General features: G+C 44.2%; 2 protein-coding genes across 5 annotated transcripts; one reads left to right on the top strand and one right to left on the bottom strand.

Annotated features, from left to right (window-relative positions):
• The first annotated feature begins 2 nt into the window (after positions 1-2).
• On the top strand, positions 3-13,823 carry wash (WASH complex subunit washout). Its single transcript, XM_037426138.2, has 6 exons — positions 3-405; positions 1,068-1,360; positions 2,431-2,648; positions 4,114-4,387; positions 6,738-6,885; positions 13,478-13,823. Exons 1-6 carry the CDS (start codon positions 172-174, stop codon positions 13,691-13,693), a joined length of 1,383 nt encoding a protein of 460 aa, XP_037282035.2. The 5' UTR covers positions 3-171; the 3' UTR covers positions 13,694-13,823.
• A 4,143-nt stretch (positions 13,824-17,966) lies between these two features.
• On the bottom strand, positions 17,967-21,713 carry LOC119174981 (uncharacterized). 4 transcript variants are annotated; one of them, XM_037426137.2, is made up of 6 exons: positions 21,232-21,713; positions 21,085-21,172; positions 20,464-20,565; positions 19,992-20,079; positions 19,746-19,925; positions 17,967-19,342 (listed from the first exon to the last, which is right to left on the bottom strand). In XM_037426137.2, the coding sequence occupies exons 1-6, from the start codon at positions 21,276-21,278 to the stop codon at positions 18,627-18,629; spliced, it is 1,221 nt and encodes a 406-aa protein (XP_037282034.2). In that variant the 5' UTR covers positions 21,279-21,713; the 3' UTR covers positions 17,967-18,626. The 4 variants fall into 4 exon arrangements, with proteins under 4 accessions (XP_037282034.2, XP_037282033.2, XP_075750988.1 ...); XM_037426136.2 differs by having other exon boundaries at positions 20,947-21,172; XM_075894873.1 differs by lacking the exon at positions 20,464-20,565.
• Positions 21,714-22,694: the final 981 nt, after the last annotated feature.

Below are 22,694 nucleotides of genomic sequence, written 5' to 3' on the forward strand. Positions count from 1 at the left end.
AACCAGTTCAGCAGTGTAGTGCGGCTGGCAGCTTGTAGGCGTTTGTGGTTCTAATGCAGAGCATTAAGACGCCCGCAGCTTCGTAAGCACGGTGCTGGGGTTGTCCGTGCGGGAGCAGGGTTTCCGCTGTCTGATCGAAGTTTCGGCTGTCGTCCCGGCGTGTTCCACAGCATGAAGTTTCAGCCGTACGAGGCACGTTTGATACCATCGGACCTTCGTCACGATGAGTGCATTCTGCAAGTGGCGGATAGTCTCGATCACCTCGGCAAAGTCGCCAACACAATTCTGGATGGTCTGCAGGAACGGTTGAATGAGTACAAGGACCGCCTCCAGAGCATTCAAAATCGGGCAGAGTTGGCAAAAGCCAAAATTTCCGCCATACGTGGCAGCAGCAAAGCGACGAAGGTAAGTCATAAGTGGTTGTATGCCTAGTACGTTCTCCTCTCCTCCGAGATTGGCAAGAATGCGCGTAACCTCGCCGAGTTTGAGAATGGTTGAAGTTCCCTACTTAGCACGCCACTATAACAGCGACACACACACACACACACACACACACACACACACACACACACGCGTGCGTGTGTGCATACATTGTCGCCATATATGTCTTGGTGTAGTTATTCCACTCTGCAGTGCACATCTGTCATCATCACCTGCACCAGTTCTTCATCTTCACCATGCAGCTCCTTAACCTTGATTGTCATTTGCTGTCCATCTTGCTCACAACAATAGAAGCATGGGTGAGTTAAATGTGGTTTGCGACAGTATATAGCACAGCAGTCATGTGATGAAAAAAAAAAGAATAGAGTAGAAGAAAGAGCATTGTGCGCTTTTCTCTTCTATGTACTTTTTACCTATCATCCATGTGTTATGATATACACTATCATGGTCAATCTTGCTGTTTTAGGGTTGTGGTTGGGATGTGTCTAACATCTCTTTTAATTTTTATTGTTTTGTGTATGTTTGTAACACACACACTTGTGTGCAGTGGACACTTACCTCCCATGAATTAAATCCCGGCTATGTTGCTGTTGCACTGTGCTCAAACACTGCTCATGTTTCTGCAGGTTTTCTCCAGTTACAAATATCCTGCTAGCGACACAGAACTTGCTCAAGAACTACAGTCCTTTTTGCCAGCTGTGCCATTCCAGCCAAGTCACTTGCGCATCCGAAGTCAGCACGTGGCCCCTGATGAGCGACTCCTCAAGGAGAAATTGCAGTTCTTCAATGTTCGGCCACCTGCCAAGTCTAACTTGACTGCCTCAAAGCCTGCCTGGCAGAACGAGGAAGGACTCGGCAGGTTGCCAGAAAGCACAGAAAGCATCGGCAGCTTGCTTTTATTCAACACAGGAGATAACCCGTAAGGAACATTCAGTGTAGCATTCGCCATCTATGGTAAAAGACAGGGCGTGCAACACATGGACAGAAGAAAGACGTCAAGGTGCCAGAAACACAAACTAATAATTTTTTAGTCGGAATTTGTGGTGGCCTGACTTCTTTGTTGTATATGTTTTGCTCCCCCTTTCTTTTCAATAGAATACTTACCAAGTTGTTCTGCTCTTTGTTATTCTAAGCTCCACATGCTGTGCTATACACACTCACGGTTCATTTTGCTGTTTTAAGGTTGGGGTCGTAAGGGTTCCAACACCTCTTGTGATCTCTTATCGTGCGTGGCTTTATCTTGTTTCGTGTACCTTCTATGAGGTACACAAAACAATATAGTGCTCGGATAGTGCTCCAGTCACTAAATTTTTTTTGTCCTACTGCCACCAACTTTTCTTCTCTTTCATTCTTTTACGTCTCTTTTCTTTCTTCCTAAGTATAGGGTAGCAAACTGGAGTCTTGGTCTGGTTAACCTCCATGTCTTTCCTTTATCTTTCTCTCTCTCTCCTATGAGTGTATAACAAAATTGTAATTAACACTTAGCATTTAGTTGTCAGGCCCCACTCGATAAGACGGCATGGGTGAAGCTCTTCGTTGTCACACTATGCTGAACAAGCTCTCCTGTGATTGATCCATGTATACGTTTTCTGGCTGAATTATGCATCATCTTTTGAAAGAATAAGTAAGCTCCTTTTGCCTCAGCTCTGCTTTTTTTTCTTTTGGACCAGGATGTACCGAAGGTGTGTATAAGGTTATCAGACTGCGAAGGATAAATGAAATATTGGCAACACAGCAATGATTGTGTCAACTTATACACCATTGATGTGGCAAACTATCAATGTCAAGATGGAATATTAGGCAATCAGACAGGTGCTTTCGTGGTTACACTGCAGGCACTGCACAACGAAGAATGCAAGTAGAGGAAATGATAAATTATTACAATTTACTTTTAATATGGGCTTATTCATCGAAGTACTGTTGATTACAGTATACCCTCAGTTTTAAGACCATGTCGGAAAGTGTTGGACATCGTGCTTATGTTTCTAGGTACACGAGGTATGTACAGCATGACCCGCTGGGCGAAGCCAAAAGAACAACAGCTCGGGCGGAAGAGGCACCAGCAGGGCCAGGGCTCCTTGGGGCAGCTCCAGCTTCGATGAGTGGCACGGGACAACGCGGTGCACCACAGGAGGGCTTCCTGTACAGCCCAGGCATGGGTCAGGTGCCACAAATGGATGCCCCTGCTGCCCTTCCTCATCTGCCAGGTGAGGGTGTCGGGGACGTCTACGCTTTGCGGTGCCCCGTTGCAGTTCTAAATGGGCAGGCTTAAGCTACAAGCACTATGGGTGGTGTATGTGCATGACACCACCAACAGTTTTTTAGGCTTTTTCAGGGTTTGGTGTGCACATTGTTGCCATAGTGTTCAAATGTAACTTTTAATTTATTTATACAAGTACCTGCAGCACCACAAGGGCATCATTGCAGGGAGGAGGGCTACTCTAAAATAAAAAATGTGTATTATTGGTATCTATTGATTTCAATTGCAACTCTGATTTGGGAATTTTTCTGATGGCAATAACTCAATTTTTTTGACCATTCCAGCTAAAAAAACAAGAAATCCTGTGACAGCAAGGATTAAATGCATCATGAATGAACCATTGCCTCTGAAGGGAACTGCGCAAAAACGGGACGGAGAAAGATTGAACACATGACACAGGTGTGTTCAATCTTTCTCCGTCCCGTTTTTGCGCTGTTCCCCTCAGTATCATGTACCAACTAGCCCTTCAAGAAACCCTTCTGCACTGCCTCTAATATTAGCACTTTGCAGACGATTTTGGCCATTGCAGGTAACTATCCTGGAAATCATGCAAAACTGTCACTCTTGCAGTGCTTCAAAAAAGTGTTGGAGGTTGAAAAGTGTGAAACCAAAGCTAAGAGCCTGGCAAATTAAACTATGGCATGCTAAGCCATAATGCATTGCCACTCCTTCATACTGCTTGTCAGGGATTCACTTGAACGTGAAGGTAACTAGAGGCTCCTTGGTGCCGTTACTATGCCATCAGTAGATGTACAATTTTTCCTCAGCCAACATTGACTCATTCACCCAGTGACGTGTCATACAGGATCCAGTAAGAACATTTACAATAGCATACATGTTGCTAGCAACCAGCCTGTCAACCACAGGACAGGATGACCACGCAGGCTTTTAAGCATTGACATAGCCAGGGGAATCCCATATTTTTAACTGCAAAGCATTTCTTTGCAAATCAAAGTCACTTTGATCATTTTTATGTCTATCTAACCACTGAGGACTTGAATGTTTAGTGAACAAAATTACCGGTTATAACATGAGTAGTGCAAATTGCTTGCTGCTTACATCATGAAACTCTTTAAGTCATGCGTGGCGTATATCCACTTGCTACGGTCTGTCAAATGGGGATGTTTTCAAACTATTCACAGTCTATAAAGCCAAGAATGGTGAGTGCAGACCTTGTAAATCAGTACAGATTAAATATTTGACATTATGACATTATAGAAGATTTATTGTCGGGGAGTGAACATTCCCAGTGGACACAAAAAAATTTAAATCTCCCCATAATGTGAGACTCAGAGCAAAAAATAAATGCAGCATACACAGCTACTCACCGACTGCTTTGCATGAAATAAATTCCCACGATCCTCGAAATCTAATTCTCACGATGCTCAGCTCCTTTGGTTGCTCTTCCGCAGGCATAGCTGATGACCTTTCGTACTCCGAAGACTTGGGACCATCTATTGCACCGTCGTGGCTTCCAGAACTACCTGAAGTACCAGCTGATAGCTTTGAGGATGTTCCACCATCTCTCCCTGAAGTGGGTTCTGGTGGCCTGCCACCACTGGATGGCAGCGCTGAGCCTGTAGTGGACTGTCCACCTTTCTTGGAGCCAGATGAAGTTCCAGAACTGCAGCCTGAGGAGACTGTGCCTCATGAGGGCGATGCAAGTGCTCTAGAATCAAGTACCAGGCGAGTGTTGAACTAAACAATGGCATAATGGCATGCAGGGGCATAAATTAATAATTAAGCATTATTGCTTTTTTACACTTGTATGTGTGATGATAGCCAGGCACAATGTATCATTGATTTCAACAGTCTACAAGGTGCGAGTTTTTTAATAAACCAGGTCTTAGACTGTTTTAGAAAAAATGCAATAATAGTTGAAGTTTGATGTCCCAAAACCACAGTATGATTATGATGGGTACTTGAGCGGAGGGCTCCAAAATTTTGACATTTGTGCTTTTTAACATGGACCTAAATCTAAGTACAAGGGCCTCGAGCATTTCGCTTCCATTGAAAGGCTGTTGGTATTCGGTCCCACGACCGTCAGGTCAGCAGTTGAGCACCATGACTACAGCGGCGGGGTTGCCACTTCGACATTCAAAACACACTTTGAGCAGCATCTACTGCTGTTCTGGTGGTGATGTGCCTTGCAGACTTCAAAATTTTCCTAAGCGCGCATGGAAATTCAGCAATACTATGATATCGGTCTGTCATAAATTTCATTTTATTGCATACACCTTTACAAAGAGCACGTCAACTGCTGTTTGAGAAGGGACAAGTTGTGAAGTTTAGCTGATGAGTTCGACCTTGATGTAACTTAGTTCGTGATGCAGAAGACATTTTTGTTACTGTTTCTTGCTGCTATTAATAGGCATTAATTTTCGCCTTCATATAAAGTAATTTTATGTCACAGTCTCAGTACAGTAATGTTATGGCAAGCCCAGTAAGATGCAAATTTGGTGAAAACTGAGTGATAAATTTCGCCAGATTTGAAATTTAGTGCTTTGTTGGGAGCTATGACAAAATTGTTGAAAAGGGCCAGAATGGCACAGGAACCATACATGCTACAAGGATACTTTTTTAGATCATGTGGTGATAAGAGCCTTGTCTAATAAGGTATGGTGATAAGTGCATTGATAAAACATCCACATCACTTCAAGAAATGGAATTAGATATGCCAGTCATGTCCCGAGTTTATTGTTTGTGAAAAGCATTTGCGATAATAATACACCTTTCTTATCATAGATTAACAGAGCGGCAAACAATGCAGTGGACAATATTGGTCATGGTCCACTACTTTGCAGTGGTACTCTTTGTCACATTTCCAGTCCCATAAGTCGGCAAAAGCTCATGGTTTTCATGGTTGCTTGACGCAAATGATGGATAACATTGCCAGATGCTGGTTTCACATTCATCACAAGCATCGGCTTCATGGAAGCTGCTGCAGTTATGCAGATGGCAGATTGAGAAGAAAAGCAGTTATTTTCCCCGTTTTGAAATATAGTGGCAGATGAAGCTGCTATAACGGGATAAAGACATGGTGATTTATTATGGCAATAAGACACAGATTCATTTCTTTTTGTTGCATACTCCAAATTTTCTAAAAGCTTTACGTAAATTAGGCGCAAATACAGAGTACTACAACTCTGTTTGTGAAGAGAGTGCAATGCTACATTTATATACAGTTAAACCCCTTTATAAGAGGCATGCTGCAGGCAGTAATTCTAGTCTCTTATATAAGAAGTCTCTCATGAACAGAGTACTACGTATGCATTTTCTTATCAATCCGTATTTTACTGAAGGCACAATGGTGTCCCTTATACCCATTTGTCTCTTATGTCAGTGTCTGTCACAAAGAGGTTTGACTATATAGTACGTAATACTTACGGCAAGGTGTTGTTTCTACATAACATTTTATCGAAGTTGATTATGTTTAACTGCTACTAAAGTTTTATGAGCAACTCAGTATGCCCTAGTGCATTATGCCCATTGTGAATGAGAAACATCTGTGACTTTCATGTGTGGTATTTCTCAGTTGGCAAAGTATTCAGAAAGGCACTGCGATTACAAATGACTATTTGATGAGAGTCAAATAAAACTGCATTCAATCTGTTCTTCAAAAGTTGAAAATTCTTAAGCACTTAGAAATAAATAGAACTTTTGGTTACTTATCTATTGTGAAAATCAAACCTTTTGCTGTGAAATTAACAAGAACAACTATTGAATAAATGCTTTATTCGCCCAAACTGTGTCTGTTTAGAAAAAACTGTGGTTACGTGGACAATTTTTTACCTTGAAGTATGAAGACTGGACTAAAGAAATACAAACAGGACTGATGCAGTGTTCATGTGACAATGTCTTTCTTGTCCATTTGTTGACAAAGTTTGTCACATGTAGTGAAAAGTAACTACCGTATCTTTTAAAGTTTTGCTGCCTCATACTTACTCATACCCGAATGATAGAATCACACAACGCCTTCGAGAAACTGAACACAGTAGTGAGCAGGTTGTGGCACTAATCTGTTGACACCTTGCAGGTCGAGTAATGCAGAAACACGTGCAGAGTTGTCGCTACCCGTCACGGAAGATGGCAGTGCCCGCGCCAGCCTGCTGGAGTCCATTCGGCAGGCCGGTGGCAAGGCAGGCCTCAAGAGTGCGCGTCGGCCACAGCAACAACGCAAGCAGGTGGAGCTATTCCTCGTGTGCTTTTTGCTTATTTTGTGGTGGTCTGCATTAATAATCGTTTCGTTTGATTCAGAAACACGTACCATGCAGTTTTGAGAGTTGTAGTGAATATATAATCTACTACTACTGTGTAATAGGTACTCTTATGTTAGTGTCACGGTTATGTTTTGTCGCATTCAACTTTTTTGACAGACGTCTTCCTAGTGATCTTTATAGGGTCTCGCAAAAGAGCTGCTCTTAGAACAATCAGACACAGTACGCACCGTTGTACAACAACTACAAGGCATTTATTAACAGCTTTTACTTAAGGCAGACCCTGCTTCAGGTACATATTGTCTCCTTATTTTGTAGTGGATTTCGACAAAACATGACAAATCAAATTTGCAATACTGACACTGAGAAATCCACTGTACTCTGTGAAAGCCCGATGTTGAGCGGCTGCTCCAAGCGGTTTAAATGCTGAGCCGAAGTGTGCCGCACGCCCTCTGGCGTAGGCAGTATACGCACGTAAAACTTTGCTTTTCTCAAATAGCTTTTTCTGTACATTTTTTATCTTCAATGTACCTTTTCTCAAAAAGTACTGAACCGATTTCAATCAAACTTTGTATGCATGCACTACAACAAGTTAGAAACAATCTGAACTAAAAAAAAATTGCTGATTTCATAAAAAACGAAGCTGTAAAAAAATTACACAACAATATGCACCCTCTGTGATGTAGTGCAAGCAGCATTTTTTTTTTTACAAAACCTTCATGAAAAATGTAGCATATTTTTTAGTTCAGATGTAACCTATAAGTCTAACCTATAAGTCTCTACAACAACACGGCTGAATATGGTTGTATTCCCTGTGGTAGTTGCAGAGAAAATGTACATTACATTGAATAAGTGAACCCCCTTTAAAATTTGGGAGTGGACCATAGGAAGGATAAGCAACCTAGGCACAAAAAAAGGGTGTCACTTGATACCCAGTGGCACTTTTTGTGAGCACGTAATATTTTATGAGAATGCTTGCAACCATTTATAAGATATTGTGCTAAAACTGACCTATACCATTTACCCTATCGTACCCACTTTTAAATGAATGACAACAGGTAGCATGCTTCATTGAACTGCAGCCTACTCTAATATCAGCATTCTTCACCGCATAACACTGCAGTGTATTAGTATTCTTCACTGCATTATACAACTGTACAGCAGTGAAGTATAATGAAGAAATTTATTATGATGGAATGCAAATATCTTCAGACATGCACCGTGCACAAAAATTTTTACTTGCTCTGTAGCTCCTGCTGCCGATCAGTGCCCTGTCTGGCAGCAACTGCTGAGACTATCTGTTATGAGAAGCACACTTGCAGAGGTGCAATGCGACATAGCATGCAATATATCAAATTTGGTGGTAAACTGAAGTTTTATATATGCATACTACAAGACACGGCATTTACAAGGGGTTGTTAAAAATAATCTGCTTTGACTGTATTTTGAAAAAAATTTGTTGAGCAGACACAACTTGCACCAAAGGGTATTACCCTCTTTCCGGTAAGTCTCACCTTTGTATAAGATGCACCCCCTACTTTTTACACCTTTCACAGGAAAAGAAATTACATATAAGACACACCTTTGTACAAGACGCATTTATTTGTAACTCTATCAACATGATTAAACATAAGGAGGCACGCGAGTACATTCATTGCAAAGTATGTAGTCATGCATGGCACCAATTATTTGAAGTTGTAAACAACGTTGTCCCAAGGTGCAAAAAAAACAATAATTATTCCATTGAATTCTAAGCCATATCCTCCGGTGCACTGTTTTAAATATCTGCCTCGATTGGTAGCATCGCTGGGTTGCCTGTGTCAGCCTCTGCGTAACTCTTTGGTGCGGTGTTGTAACCACCTTAAAGGCCATCATTGGTGTTGCCTCTACAGCATTATGAGGCTTGGTGGGAACACATAAACAATAATCACGACGTACTGTAAACACCTACACACATGCATACCAAATGTAAATGATGACCAGAAGCTGAAACTACTGCTGGATTGCAGCGACATATCACACAAAATCTTATGATGATGACAAAGTAGTACTTTTGTTTTTGCAACTGGTATTGTAGCTGCTACAACATTATGATGTAACAGTACTTTAATTTTTGTAACTTGTACTGTGAGTGCTACAACCTTACAAGTGCTCTCCCACTCAATAATAGTTCTTGCAGAATCGCCTGACTGTCCGTGTATATATAAGACACACTGTTGTATAATATGCAGCAGTGAAAATACTATAGGAAATACCAGAAACACAGGACAGGTAAAGAGCAAAAGAGAAAGAAAAGACGGTGCTTCTCTTTTGCTCTTTCCCTGTCCCGTGTTTCTGGTGTTGCGCTGTAAACAAGTTCACGACGAATCCAAACCAACTGGCCCAGCTTACCGTCTTACTGTACTATAATAAAAAAAGGTGTGTCTTATACACTGGAAAATAAAGTACAGTTAAACCTCATTAACCAACACTCTCCTTACACCGAAGTGTCCTGACTGTAATCAAACGTTTTATTTGGTGTTATTGGCAGGAACTGTTGCAAGGATGAGGTGTTGCCATTAGTCTGTTTTAAACCCACCTTATTGTTAATAACGATTCGTTGTATATGCATTTACTTTAATGAGGTTGAGCTGTTATTGTCCCATTATTGGCACGGCACCTGTACGTGTACGCTGTGTACGCCCCAGTATGCCACTGTTGCCCTTCCTCATCTTTCACGTCACCGTCCAAGTCTGTGATTCTGTATTTTTCATGCATCCCCCCCCCCTTTTTTTTGAAAGCATAATGTGAAAGGTAAAAAATGGTGCAAATTGGCAACGCTTCTCAACCATGTAATGTACCACCCATCTTGAGAAGCTGGGATGACTCAGATAGTTTACAGTTTATCGCAAAGGTTTATGGGCTGTAGTACGTAAAGAAAAACTGAGAATCTTCAACCTTGGGACACAGCCTATTACAGTGGTCTCAAACTCGCCTCAACTAGTAGGCCATAGCCGCAAAACTTAGTTCCGCAATGGCGAGGATAGTGAAGATGGTGGGAGCAGGGCAAGAGCAGTGAGGTTGATCAAAATGTCACCCAACATTGCCATTTGAAAAAATGCCTTTCCCGTATCTCATATATGTGTCATTTCTGAAGGGGATTTAATGTCAGGGTTTATGAAACGTGTCACTATTGATATTGGTTGATTGTAGTCAGCGGCGTTGAACGTTTTGTCCCGAGGGTCGTTCTGTGCGTGTGGGGAACCCTTCGCCACCCTTCATATGTTGCGGGCATGTGGCACGCCTTTGCTTGGCTTAGCACAAAAATGTTTTACTTTATCCTGCAAACACCCGAGATCATTTCTGACAAAAAAAAAAAAGCAACGACTTACCTGCTCCCTGTCCAGCATCATAATATAATTGATACATTGTGAAATTATGTCACTATTGAGATATAAGTACATTCTTCAAATGTATGTTGATTTAAATATACAGGTAATCAAAAGTATTTCAGAGATGCTATCATGATATTATTGTATTGAGATAGTCTTGGGCACTATCGCGATACTCTTGTACCAAGATACTTCTCAGTTCTGCTGTTTAGCAAAGTCATAAAAGTTTATTCTGTGTGAAGCCGCAGGCTGCTAGCGAAAGCAAGAGCCATGTGTTTAAGACTTGTGGCCTAATATATTAAGATGTTTAGCCTATACTAGTTTATGCAAACAACATAGTGTATAGTTCATTGACTACATTCCAGAACTGCTTGGAAATCAAACCACTGACTTGCATTAATCAATTATAGGTGGTTGGCTATATATTGCATTTGGTTTATCAGTATATTTATAGGACAGCTAACCATAATGGCTGTGTGATAATAAGTGAAACAAAATTTTGCACAGAAGCACGCAGATATCTGGAAGTCTGGGAAAAATATAGTATTGAAACTTGCCGCATGATAAAAGAATAGTTGTTTGTTATCATTAAGAATTTTGGCACAACTGCTGGAAATGCTCACTTCCTAAGTCTTTTTAGTAGGATGAATCTGAAGCAGATCTGTTTCTAAAGTGTGATTTTCAAAACGTGCACTTGAGCAGTTCTAAATTTTTGTTGCCAGAAGTTTTCTCTGTTACCTAGAGAAAAATACCTAATTTGCATTTGAAAAGACCTTTTTGTGAGGCTAGTGCACCTGAAGTTAGCTTCTCATCGTTTGGCACTAAAAAGTGATACCAGAGCGCTCTTTATGAAAAACAGAGGTAAGCGTCTAGTGCATATTTGTATGCTGTATGCTCTTTGAATTCGAGAGTGAAAAAATTTCTTATCTTATTACACCACATGTTTCTATCAGAGAGACACTGTCCGTAATTTGTGCTCGTTCTTGGATCCAGTTGTGGAAGTTGTTCCTTTTCAATTTCGATTAGCAACTCATTTCAGAAGATCTTGTTTTTCATGCGAGAGATGGTGCCAATATATCTTTTTAATGACCAAGCACCATCAGTCTCAATATGATCTAAAACCATGGGTTCTCTGTATGTGAAAACAGGGCCTCCTAACGTGTAAGAAAAAGCCCTCCGGCGCAGTCTCCCAAAACTGTAATCATTATGCCACAGCCATCAACAGCTAGTGTGGTTGTTGCGTACTCCACACTAGCCATCAAGCTAGTGTGGCCAACCACAGCTAGTGTGGTTGGCCACACTAGCTTGATGCTGCGTATTCATCTTGTGCTCCAATGATTTCCGAAATTTTTTGCCAGCTGGTTTGCGTTCATATGGGAGGTAGTGGCCAAGTACTGCACCAGGGTGGGCAATCCTGCTTTAGTGAGGGAGTGCTTTACTGGCAGGTGGCCGCCAGTAAGGTTGCACCGCAGCCATTTTTTTTCTTTTTCTTTAACGATTCCCTTACCATGCGTTTTAAGTAATTATGCGATTGGCAACGGTCTGGCATCAGAATCCGAACCATATTTTGTCATCGCATGCTAGGATGATGTGCTATCTCTAACTGGGGGTTCCGTGGCACTTTCTTAGCACTGAAGAATACCACATGGCCTTCTCTTAACTGGCCTTGCTAGCTTAGCACTCTGAATGACCCTTCTCACTGTTAATTTCTCCTAATTTCCTTCTGTCTCGCTCAATTTGACATTGTTGGCTTTAAAGTGTCCGCACTGTCAAAGTTCTGCTGATTTTGAGGGGCTCCTACTTTGATGTTTACTGTCAACTGATGAGTTGCATGCTCCTGTTTTGCAAACTAATCGACTACTCCTATGTAATTGTTACATTGAGTGTATACGTCGTGGGCGGTTTGCATGCATGAAAAGTAAACGCGAAAAGTTTCTGACCGCTGAAGAATTGACTGGCTACAGGCAGTGGCTGTATGTGTAACATGAACTTATCGTTGTGTATGTGCATTGTTCTGAGAGTCGTCGAAGTCTATCAATTCAAGCCGATGTTATGCAGTGAGTGATGCAAACACATAATTACTTTCTATATAGTTTTTTTTTGCCTTTTGCCACTCTCTAGAACTAGAAATAATTTTGTCCTTATCTTTTCATTCACTATTCTACGTCCATAGGCAAGCCGTAGATGTAATTACGTAGTATGTAGTATATCTGACTGCCGACTGAGGACCCCTGTCTACTACCATATCTGTTTACCAGAGTTTTATTACTACTCCAAAATGCTAACGAAATATTATACAGCCCTAAAGGCAGTGCCAGTCTGCCAGCTGATTGTGTTATACATAGGCATTCGAAGTTACTTCAATAATTTTTTATAGAGGGCAGCTACCATTGTCTACACTTTAGGGGGTTCACAAACAACTTTTCAAGTAATCATTGCATGATCTTAGTATCAGAGTTTATTGCCTCATAAATCAATTGCCACAAACATTTCTTGATTGGTCAAGGACATGCAGTTACAGAGTCCCTGAAGCACGCTGGAAGCTAAGTAAGCAAGGACGGCATGAAAAGGAGTTACGTCAGCATGCATGGTGCCCTTGAGTGCATGTTAGAAATGTTGTTGCTCATTCCCTTCGCTATTTCTTTGCACGAGTGTGGCTCGCTGCATAATGTTATGCATTGGCACCCCGTGGCAAGAAGCGCATTTGGTCCAAACGCTGCACTGGATTCATTTGGTCGACAGCATGCTACCTGCAGTTCAGTGTTGGGTGATGGCAGCTCCAAAGCGAGTCAGAACAAGCCTCTGTATCAAAATAGCGCACCTGAGGAAGTGGAAACTTTGTGCTACACCTGTAAACCCCACACAACTGCAGCGTTTGGCTGACGTGTTCATAGCAGTGTCCAGAGGGGTGGTTAACCTCTAAACCTCTAACCCTGTAGAGGTTTTTAGTGACTTAGAAGCGGAGAACATCGCGAAATCACAGCAACCAGCTAAGCTAACAAGGTGTGGGTTCGAGCTAGTTGGTACTCCATGATAACCTACATCTGCTAACCTACACCTACCGACGAAACACAGATGGGCGCATTTTGCGCCCGTCCAAGTTTTGTTTGTTGTCAAAAAAAAAAAAAAAATCTGCGCAAGAAGTAGGTTATCATCCAAGCTAGTATAACTGAAATTTTCTGTTGCAGGTGGTACCACCTGGTGGGGACCTCATGTCTGATCTGAAGAGCAAGCTGCAGCTTCGACGCAGAGGTATCTCGGGTGAAACAGACCATACAAGCAAACCATCGGCCCCTGCTGAAGTCACGTCACCTTTGGACAGAGTGCTCGAGATGATCCCGCCACCTAAGGTGGAGTCTGAGGAGGCCAGCACCACAGACACAGAATGGAATGACTCAGACTAAATAGGGCTGTCACCGGGTTTGCTGATGAAATGTCACTTGCCTGGAGGCTTTTTGAAGAAGCAGGCCGACTTGTCTTTCTCTTCTTTGTTGCTAATCTTTTGGCATGGGACTTGAATTTGAATTTATTTAACCACGTGACAAGTACACGAAAATACACTGTATACGTGGTTGGTGCGAAGGGACTTGGCAAAATATTCTGCATTGATTGGTGTTGTTTTACTGCAGTATGCTGCAGCAGCCATCCAAAAGGATCCAAGACTAGTGCACTTTTGAAACGAGGCCTGAATGTGCTGATACGGCTTCCATGGAAAAACATTGCAATAAATGGAACAAGGAAAAGAGCGCAGGACTAAGTACCGACAACCAACAGGTGTATTACTTTAAAGACACAATATGTGCTTTTAAAAAAATTGAAGCGCTTAGGAAACTCGACATGAAAATCAGCTCATGCATTCTTAAGCAATCCGAAAACAAGAGCTTTAAATTGCTAAGAGACAGAGATGGTTCATTTCCTTGTTGTTTAGAGTTACTGATGATCAACCGATATGTGAGAGGCCCTTGCAATGCATGATAAATGCACCGATTTTGAGAGTGCCAACAGAGGCTAGTGCAAAATATATGTTTCATGAAAGATAGATTTACATTCTTTTTCAGCACAATATGTGGTCGAACTACTGCCATTCTTCATTGTTATCATGCTCTTTACAGCTTTCCGATTCTGTTTGTTGTTGTGCTGTTTTTTCATGATGTGCATTCTTAAAGCAGGTAAAGCTGCTGGAAGATGGCATTCTGTATATGAATGACTACGCAGAAGGTTAAGATACAAAGCTTTGGGTCGTTGATTTCTCTGGTGATGTAAATTGTTAATAGTGCTAAAATATATTCTCTATTTTACGTCGTATTTTGTCTTTAGCACTGTGAACTTGCTTACAGCTATGCTGGATGAGCTGCTTGTATTTACAGCGTTAGTGCAGTTAACAAGCACAACTGTTCACACTGGACTTGTGAAAACCGCTTGTCAAATGCAAACTGATGATTCTGTTTGCATTTTATACAAGCGAATTGCTGGTGCATGCCATACTGAAGTGGACCAACTGAGGTGCCAGTTGTCTTGCTGTTATTACAGCAATGAGAAATGTATAGCTTCAGTTGAAGTACAAAGAATCCTGTCTTTTTTTTTTTTTTTTCTGGAGACATACACGACTTGCGACTTTAAAAGTATTCTTGCTGTTCCAAGAAGTTAAGCATATAGTGTGCAAGAAAATGTAAGCTAGAGCCACATACATTTGTACAGCTTTTAGTGGAAATTTAAAGTGCCTGCAGCATCACAACCAAAGCTGTCCTCGAGATACAGCTCGTATTGTCACTTTTTCTTTTAAATGTTGGCTGTTCGTTGCGTTACATATTGTCATACGACTGAATTAAACTGCATTCCTTACATTCATGTGTTGTTTGTCTTTTCATTACCCTGGTATTATACTAAAACTTTTTCTGCACAGTTTGGTAAGCATCAGCAAGGTGTACAAATGGCTTCTTGAAAACTGAACTGAATATTCAGTTGCATGTACTGAATTAGCTCCTATGGCAATCAATATTTTTTATTGCTTGAGGCTGGTTTTTTTTATTTTCTGTGTGTGTTATCATGGTTATATGTCTTACACTAAACTTTTAGAAAAGTCCAGTGTTATCGCTGAAAGGTCAAAAGGGTTCTGAAACAAGTGTTGTTGACTGTAGGTGGATGTTGCTTTGCGGAAACCTACTGATGATAAAAAATTTGTGTTGATTTAGAAAGTGTGACAATAGATTTATTGTGAAAAGCCAATGAGTGGTTCCCTACAAGAGGTGCCGATTGATATGTGGGGTTTAACATCCTAAAACCATCATATGATTATGAGAGACTCCGTAGTGGAGGTCTTAGGAAATTTTGCCCACATGGGGTTTCTTTTAACGTGCACTCAAATCTGAGCACACGGGCCCACAGCATTTTCGCTTTTATCGAAAATGCAGCCGCCGCATCCGGGATACGATACCGCGACCAGCGGGTCAGCAGCTGAGTACCTTAGCCACTAGACCACTGTGGCGGGGCGTTAAGAAGTGCTGTCTTTTAACTGCAAGCAATGCCTTTGCTTGAGCACCTTCTTCTATGTATGTCATGCGTGACTAACTGAAATCATCCGACTGCATTCTTCCGAAACATCAACTGTGATACATGACAGCTGGAACACTTCAATTAGTTGTAAAGCAAAATTTTCACAAATAGAGCATAAATACCTTGTGTTGCCACCAAAACAGTACAGCTGTCAAACTGCAGAATATGGTGAACATTACACAATCTTTCATTGCCCATTTCTTCATTGCTTTTGTTTGCAGAGGTGCTCTGTTTAGAGCCTAAGTATACTTGATAGAAATCTGAACAAAAACAGATTAATAGGTTGCCTTTTTCCATATATCCACTTTGTCTGTGGCTGCCCAGTCCTGCTTTCTGTAATGATTTGGCAGTTTCCAAACAAATGAAACCTGTTCATATGGTAGCTCTTAAACAAAACAACTAAGAGTTGCTCGTATTATCACAAATACTGTGAAAGAATTTAATCAACTGCTAGATCATTGGGACATCCTGGCATAAATTTTTTATGGAAAAAAATTGATTTCTTGGTCCGAATGTTTTTAGAACTTCACATATGCAATAAGAAAGCTAGCCTATAGCTTCTGTAATTTATTGCAAGTAGTAGTTTTGTGCAATTAAGCTCTTCGCTATGTATTAACCACACAGCAGGCACGATTGCAACCCCAAAAATGGCTATATTTGTAGTACTCAAGGTGAGATACAAGGTATGAAACTCTATGCAAAGCAGAGAATCCCCGATTCCTGAAAGGTAAGCCATGCACACCAATCACATCAAGAGGAACGAGCAAATGCATTATCTCCTTTGGAGTCTGACTGAAGGTGCAGTGAGCGATTTGTGTAGCTCTACATGTGATATATTGAATTCTGGCCATATTTTTCGTGATCACCCCATTACTCTGAAAACAAAGAGAAATATACTTTTCAGTATATAAAGTACAATTGCAATCCGGCAGTAAGGCTTTGCTACGTTTTACATTTGCTCGAATAAAAATTTTATGTGCTTTCGAGAGAGACCGAGTCGTTCACCGTCTGCCCTAAAAATTAAAAAAAACTGAAAATGATTTTTTCAAATGAATATGTAGGCATCTCATTTCTAATAGTAAAAAAGGAAACCTTCTTTTCGGTGAATATTAAGCGCCCCACTCTATACACCAGGGTGTGTCAACCCTTGCATGTCTTGCAAAAAGCCTGCAAAATAACCACCTGAATGCTGTACTTCAATGTGCTTCAATGTGTCAGTACATGTGAACCGATTGGTGTCTGTCGTCAGGTGCTCTCACACAGCTTTATCAATTCGTTGTTGGGCACTACTAAACAAGCTCTTCAGTGGTCGATTCCATGTAAGAGTTTTCTCACTGCATTATTGCACCGCCTCTAAGAGAGTGAGTAAACTACATTTACTTGATTACTTTCTTTAGTTACAGACTGGAACAGATGGCAGTTGGGCAACGGTTTCAGATTGCAAAAGGTCACTGTGTTCACAATCTTAACAAGAGTCTCGTGAACACACTACTTTTGCCACTGCATCCAATATTTCTGTACCATAACTGCTTTATACAACAGTTAGAGTTACATTTCTTTGGATGTCGGCAGCAGGGCATTGAGGACCAATTTTCAAACAAAATAAATACCAGATTTATGCTGATGGTCAAACTGCTGATTATGCACCTTGATCTTTCTTCCCAGCATTGTCACCATCACACACACTAAACGAACACCTGTGGTAGCTAGCAGGCAAGGCATGGCGCTGCTAAGCCTGAGAACGCGCTTTCGATTCCTGGCCATCGCAGCCATGTTTTTATGAGGCAAAGGCAAGAACACCCGTGCGCTTAGAGTAGGTAGAAATTAATCTACAGCAAGCTAAGAGTCTACAGCATGCCAAGGCCCAGAAATTATATCTTGTTCCCCTTCTCCAGAGTAGAGCACCTAGCTAAAGGAAATGTGCTCAATTGAGAACACCTGTCATTAAAGCTTTCCTCTCTCAGTACAATACAGAGCTAATTAACAAGTCCACCAAGCATACGCGAGAAATCCTTACTATCACCAGTAGCTGGTGACAATGCTCGAGGTTATAACTAAACTGTAATTACCAAAAAAAAAGGGCCACACACTGTGGCAGCCCGCAGGTGAAATAAAAGGACAAGATCCAACAGGGCTGCCTTTATTGGTGAACATGCTGCACTCTCAAACAATAAACTCGGCAAACTCAACAACAGCATAAATAGGGAGCAATAAGTTAAACTGGTTTCCTCTCCAGGGACCAAAAATAAAATGTGGGAACAGAAAGGCACGGGGCTAATGAACTGGACTAGCTTCTGCATTTTGTACAGAGTGCGGCGACTGCTTGCCTCACAGTGTTCATCGAGGCAACAAGGAATGCAGATAAGAGGTGCATGCCTTGCCACTAACTTCAAGGGCAAAACGCCTATGAAGAACGAACATGAGAAGATTGTGAACAAGAAATGACTGGATGTTTCCTGCCCTGTCGAGATTTCAGAGACAGTGGCTGCAGCGAGTAGTGATGATCTTGTGCCCCCAAACTGAAAAAACACTGATAAAACTCAACAACCAACATTGTTGACTGTGCATCTGTATACAAATACAACAGGCCTATGAAGCCTGTGGCTAGGTACAAACAATGATGGAGCTTGTTTCATTTCAATGTGATTGCACATGTTCAGCTGGTGAAGAAACGCCCTTTCTTTTGATGGACATCTTTCTGGCCACTTGGGCTTCTTCTCAAAAGTCAAAACCTAGCACGTGCACTCTGTACGCAACGCATCACCTAGATGTGAGAGGTGTCCATCAGGCATAACCGTTGGGCTCACTAGTGCGGAGGCGCCAGGGACACTGTGACCATAGAGGTGGTCCTAGAACTCTCTGCCGGCCAAAGTGCACTGAGATACTGACTGGGTGCAGAGGGCTGGGGTCATCGCTTATGCACGCAAAGGCGGGTTCAACGAGTGCGGGGTCGAGGGTCACGGGAATGTAGTATGCGCCCCGTGGGTGCAATGCAAATGCAGCAACACCAGGTGGCGCAGGGCTAACGGCTGGCTCGGGAGGAACCTCGGGAGGAGGTGCGGATACTGTTAGTCTCGTAGGGCTCGGAGCAGGTGCCAATGGTCCCTGGGTGTGGGAGTGACGCCGCTGCTCTTCAACAGGGCTTGAATTCCGTTCTACGGTACCCCACTGGGCATCTTTGTGGAAGCGGTCCTTGATGTCATTTTTGAACTTGTAGGTCTCCTCACTTGGGGCTGGGGTCACAGACATTGGCTTTGGGAGTAGGTAGTCCGAGCGCCGCATTACCTCTTGTACACTGAGACCGGGATTCTGCAACATTTCTCTCAACTGACTAACAGAAGAACAGGAGGATGAGGATGAACATGAGTTATCTGGGTGGGGGGCTGTCGGTTCCTGCTTTGGTTGGCAATCTGGGTTGTTTCTTAGCCGCTCAAGAAGAGGCTCAGGTTCCGTTGGAGTGTCCTCATCAGAGAGCATCAGGCCCGATGGGAAACATGGCCCTGCAGATTGATGGGCAAGTCACTCAAACCACTCCTTTCAACTACATTTTGTACTTTCTTGCATCAGCACTATAAAAGTAGCTTCAATCAACCATACAATTAACTGATACTTGCTATGCCTGACTATCTTATGTCAACAGTTACATATGGAAACAGATATACAGTAACAACTGTTGACCATGTTAAGTTTATCTTAAGTTTATGTGGTTGCAATTTTTGATGATCCTAAACATCAGAAGTACAAGTGTGGCTGGTCGTCTTTATTTGCATGAAGGCTTTCATTGTCTGAATCTAATGAGGGAAATGGAATCTAATGAGGAAATCTAATGAGGGAATCTAATGAGGGAATCTAATGGCCACTGCCACAAATTTGCATGCCCCATCTTTCCCTTGAGATGCTCACCAGCTCCAGAGATCTTGTCAAAGTGCTTTTGCAGGTGGGTAACTAGCCGCAGGCACATGTCGTCCCCTGCACCATCCAGATCCACAAGAAAGCGTGCCGTTTCCGAGAGACACTCCTGGAATCCCAGCCGGTACTGCAGCCGGTGATCGCTGTCCACCCTCTGGACTACCTCACAGGTGGCTGTGTTGGGGGAAAGCCGGCACTGCAGAAGGGAAGGGCAACAGCAGCATACGCACATTTACTTACTGGGGTCCTTGCAGGAGTGTGCCTGCAGGTGCCGCAGGTGTTTGATGGCCATCTCGATGATCTCAGTCTTCTCGATACGGCCTCTGCCCTGCAAATGAGGACACCAGGGAGGGTGAAGGCCCGAGGATGGCACGTTGCTAGGGATGGCCCACATGTGGCGCTCTCTCGGTGCTTTGGCTGGCAGCTGGGCAGATGCTTTACTTGGGACAAGAAACGTGTGACGGCACATACATTTACGTTTGGTGCCGGCCTATGGGGGGCAGTGCATTCACTCGCTGCAAGAAAGGTCGCCCTCTCGCCGCACCTGTGCTGAGGCGCGCGCACTGACAGAGAGCACACAGCTGCCGGACTTCACCGAGCGATACGACACATAAGCGAGACAAGCATCTGAGTGGCCAATGCGCGAGGGGGCGCTCCATGTGGGCCGGCGGTAGGGTGGGCCCGTGGGTGCGCGCGCGAGAGCGGCAGCTACCTTCTTCAGGTAGACAGCTGGAATGAGGCGACTCAGGTCTGCCAGGCAGTTGTTCATGCGGTCTCGGCGCCGCTTTTCGATGATCCGGTGCGACATGGGGTCCTGCGTGCAGCCAGAGAGTTAGAAGAGGGGCCGCCCGGGCGGTGCCGGCATGCACGTGCGACCCGGAGGGGCGGCCTCCTATTTTCGGGGCGCACCCATTCCGAGCTGCGGGTGTCGAGTTTCGGCCACGTGAGCACGCGACCTTGGCGCGGCCGGCGCAGGATCGATTCGTCTGACCGTCCCGGAAGAAGCGCCAAGGAGAGCCGGTCGCCGATGGCTCTCTCGCGCGAGCAGCCGCCACGTGACGGCTGCCGAGTCACGTGCGACGGCCTTCGGCGCGTCCTTGGCGCGACCGGGCGGCGGTAAACAAGTGAAGGAAGTGATAAAAGAGAATATGCCCAGCAGCAGGGCGCGGCTGTTGGTCGCAGCAGCAGCACTCACTCTGCCGAAGCGGTGGTGCCCTCGATCCCAGTCCAAGCGGCGGGCTCCTGGGCGGGGGCGTCCGCAGCTTGGACTGCAATCCCGGGCACCACGTCTCCCCCAGAGGCTCGTCCAGGCCCTCCTGCTGGGCACACTCACCCGGGCGGCCTTCTTGCGGCCAAGATCCTCGGCGTCCTCCAGCGTATCCTGGGGCCGCCGCCGCTCCAGGGCACAGAAGTTGAGGCTCCTGCGCGATCACCGAGCTCAGAGAACGCGGCCGCCGGCAAACGCGCGCGCGCTCCTCACCGCTGTTCCATTTTGAGCCGCAGCGCTTGCTCCCAGCCGGCGTCCATTGCGTTGCTGCTCGCGGCCGTGTGCCACGATAGCCAACCTGCGCTCTGCCGCCGACGAGGTCTGCTGCGGCGCCGGTCACGCGGCGCGTCACGCCGCCGCTCACGTGCCAGCGCTGACGTCAACGCCTCACGCGACCCGCTGCGTGCTGCGCCGGCGAGCGGAAACAGCCAGCCGGTGGCGCTCTCTCCCTCCGCCGCGCCGGCAAAAGTGCGGTCGCGTGCACCTGCGTGCGTGCGCGCGCTCGCGTCCGTCCGCCCTTCACTTGCGCCGCGGCGACAGGTGGAGCCACCGACGGCGTCCCGCAATGGACACCCACTCGCCTAGCACGACGGTGGCATATGTTGCGGCAAAACAACGCACATATGTCGCCTTAGTTCTGCCGAGGCCGCGACGCGCGTATTTAACAGCTGTAGCCCGAATAATGGATTGCGTTCGCCCAGCACGTTCCCAGCCATTCATGAGCTCCTCACGGCACAGCCCTATTCGGACGGGGGTGCGCGTGCCTGATTAGACGCGCTCTTTATCTTCGCCCGTAGGCGAGCCACTTGGCGATATCGGCGCGTCGGACTGAATCCAGACGTTTTCTATGTACCCATTGTCGACAGGGCAATCCCCCAACACGTGCTCCGAATTTTATTGTTATTTATCGCCCTCCCTGGCAGCGGAAGCTCACTGATAAGACGTTATTGCGCACCTCAAGATATACTGCCAGCTGCTATAAAAGTAACGCGCAGACAAACCAGAACACCTGACGGACCGAAATCAAGAGCGACGCACTTGGGCACACACATCCTGCAGCGACAAGAGCGCCTTCGCGGGAGACTTCTGCGCTCATTCGTACGCGTGCTCCGCTTGCGGCGCACACCTTTCCAAATTAGATATATAAAAAGATACAGTGGTGCACTGAACTGCTTTCACAACAGGTGTCAGTAAAGCAAAGCAAGAGCCAGCCCCCCCCCCCCCAAAAAAAAAAATAAACGGCTGGGCTATGCTCGGCTACACAGTCGGTTTCAGCTACAAACCGCTACAAATATACGAACAAAACACTACATCCAATCAGCACCACCATTTGAAACCTGTTTCACCCCTTTCTGGCTACTTATTCAGGTATCGTTCATGCCATAGAAATTTCGAAACTATTTCTTGTACAGATTTTGACTACAATTCTCATACCCCGTCCCCCACTGCATTGTATGCATTGTCGACCTCTGGCTTTCTTCTGATTTTCTCTCGCTTTCGTGCACTGCGGTTTACGCAGCGCCTTACATTGCAGGCATTGCTACACAAGCAGCTGCAGCATTTGTATACGCCACTGCCTACAGCTGGGTCTGGTCGGTATGACATACGAAAAAAAAAAACACTTCGTTTACATAACGAAAGTTAATCACTTCTCCAATGTACATATTACACAGTAG

Source organism: Rhipicephalus microplus, chromosome 5 (assembly GCF_043290135.1).
Source record: "Rhipicephalus microplus isolate Deutch F79 chromosome 5, USDA_Rmic, whole genome shotgun sequence".
NCBI classification, from domain to species: domain Eukaryota; kingdom Metazoa; phylum Arthropoda; class Arachnida; order Ixodida; family Ixodidae; genus Rhipicephalus; species Rhipicephalus microplus.

What these genes read in the sequence shown, in the direction of transcription:
- wash (XM_037426138.2), top strand. Translation starts at nt 172, where the DNA reads ATGAAGTTTCAGCCGTACGAGGCACGTTTGATACCATCGGACCTTCGT. An exon ending in TTCAACACAGGAGATAACCC is followed by an intron (nt 1,361 to 2,430) that starts GTAAGGAACATT and finishes TTATGTTTCTAG; the next exon opens with GTACACGAGGTATGTACAGC. An exon ending in TGCCCTTCCTCATCTGCCAG is followed by an intron (nt 2,649 to 4,113) that starts GTGAGGGTGTCG and finishes GCTCTTCCGCAG; the next exon opens with GCATAGCTGATGACCTTTCG.
- LOC119174981 (XM_037426136.2), bottom strand. Translation starts at nt 21,278, where the DNA reads ATGGACGCCGGCTGGGAGCAAGCGCTGCGGCTCAAAATGGAACAGCG. An exon ending in CAGCTGTCTACCTGAAGAAG is followed by an intron (nt 20,080 to 20,463) that starts GTAGCTGCCGCT and finishes CCTCATTTGCAG; the next exon opens with GGCAGAGGCCGTATCGAGAA. An exon ending in ACACTCCTGCAAGGACCCCA is followed by an intron (nt 19,926 to 19,991) that starts GTAAGTAAATGT and finishes CCCCCAACACAG; the next exon opens with CCACCTGTGAGGTAGTCCAG.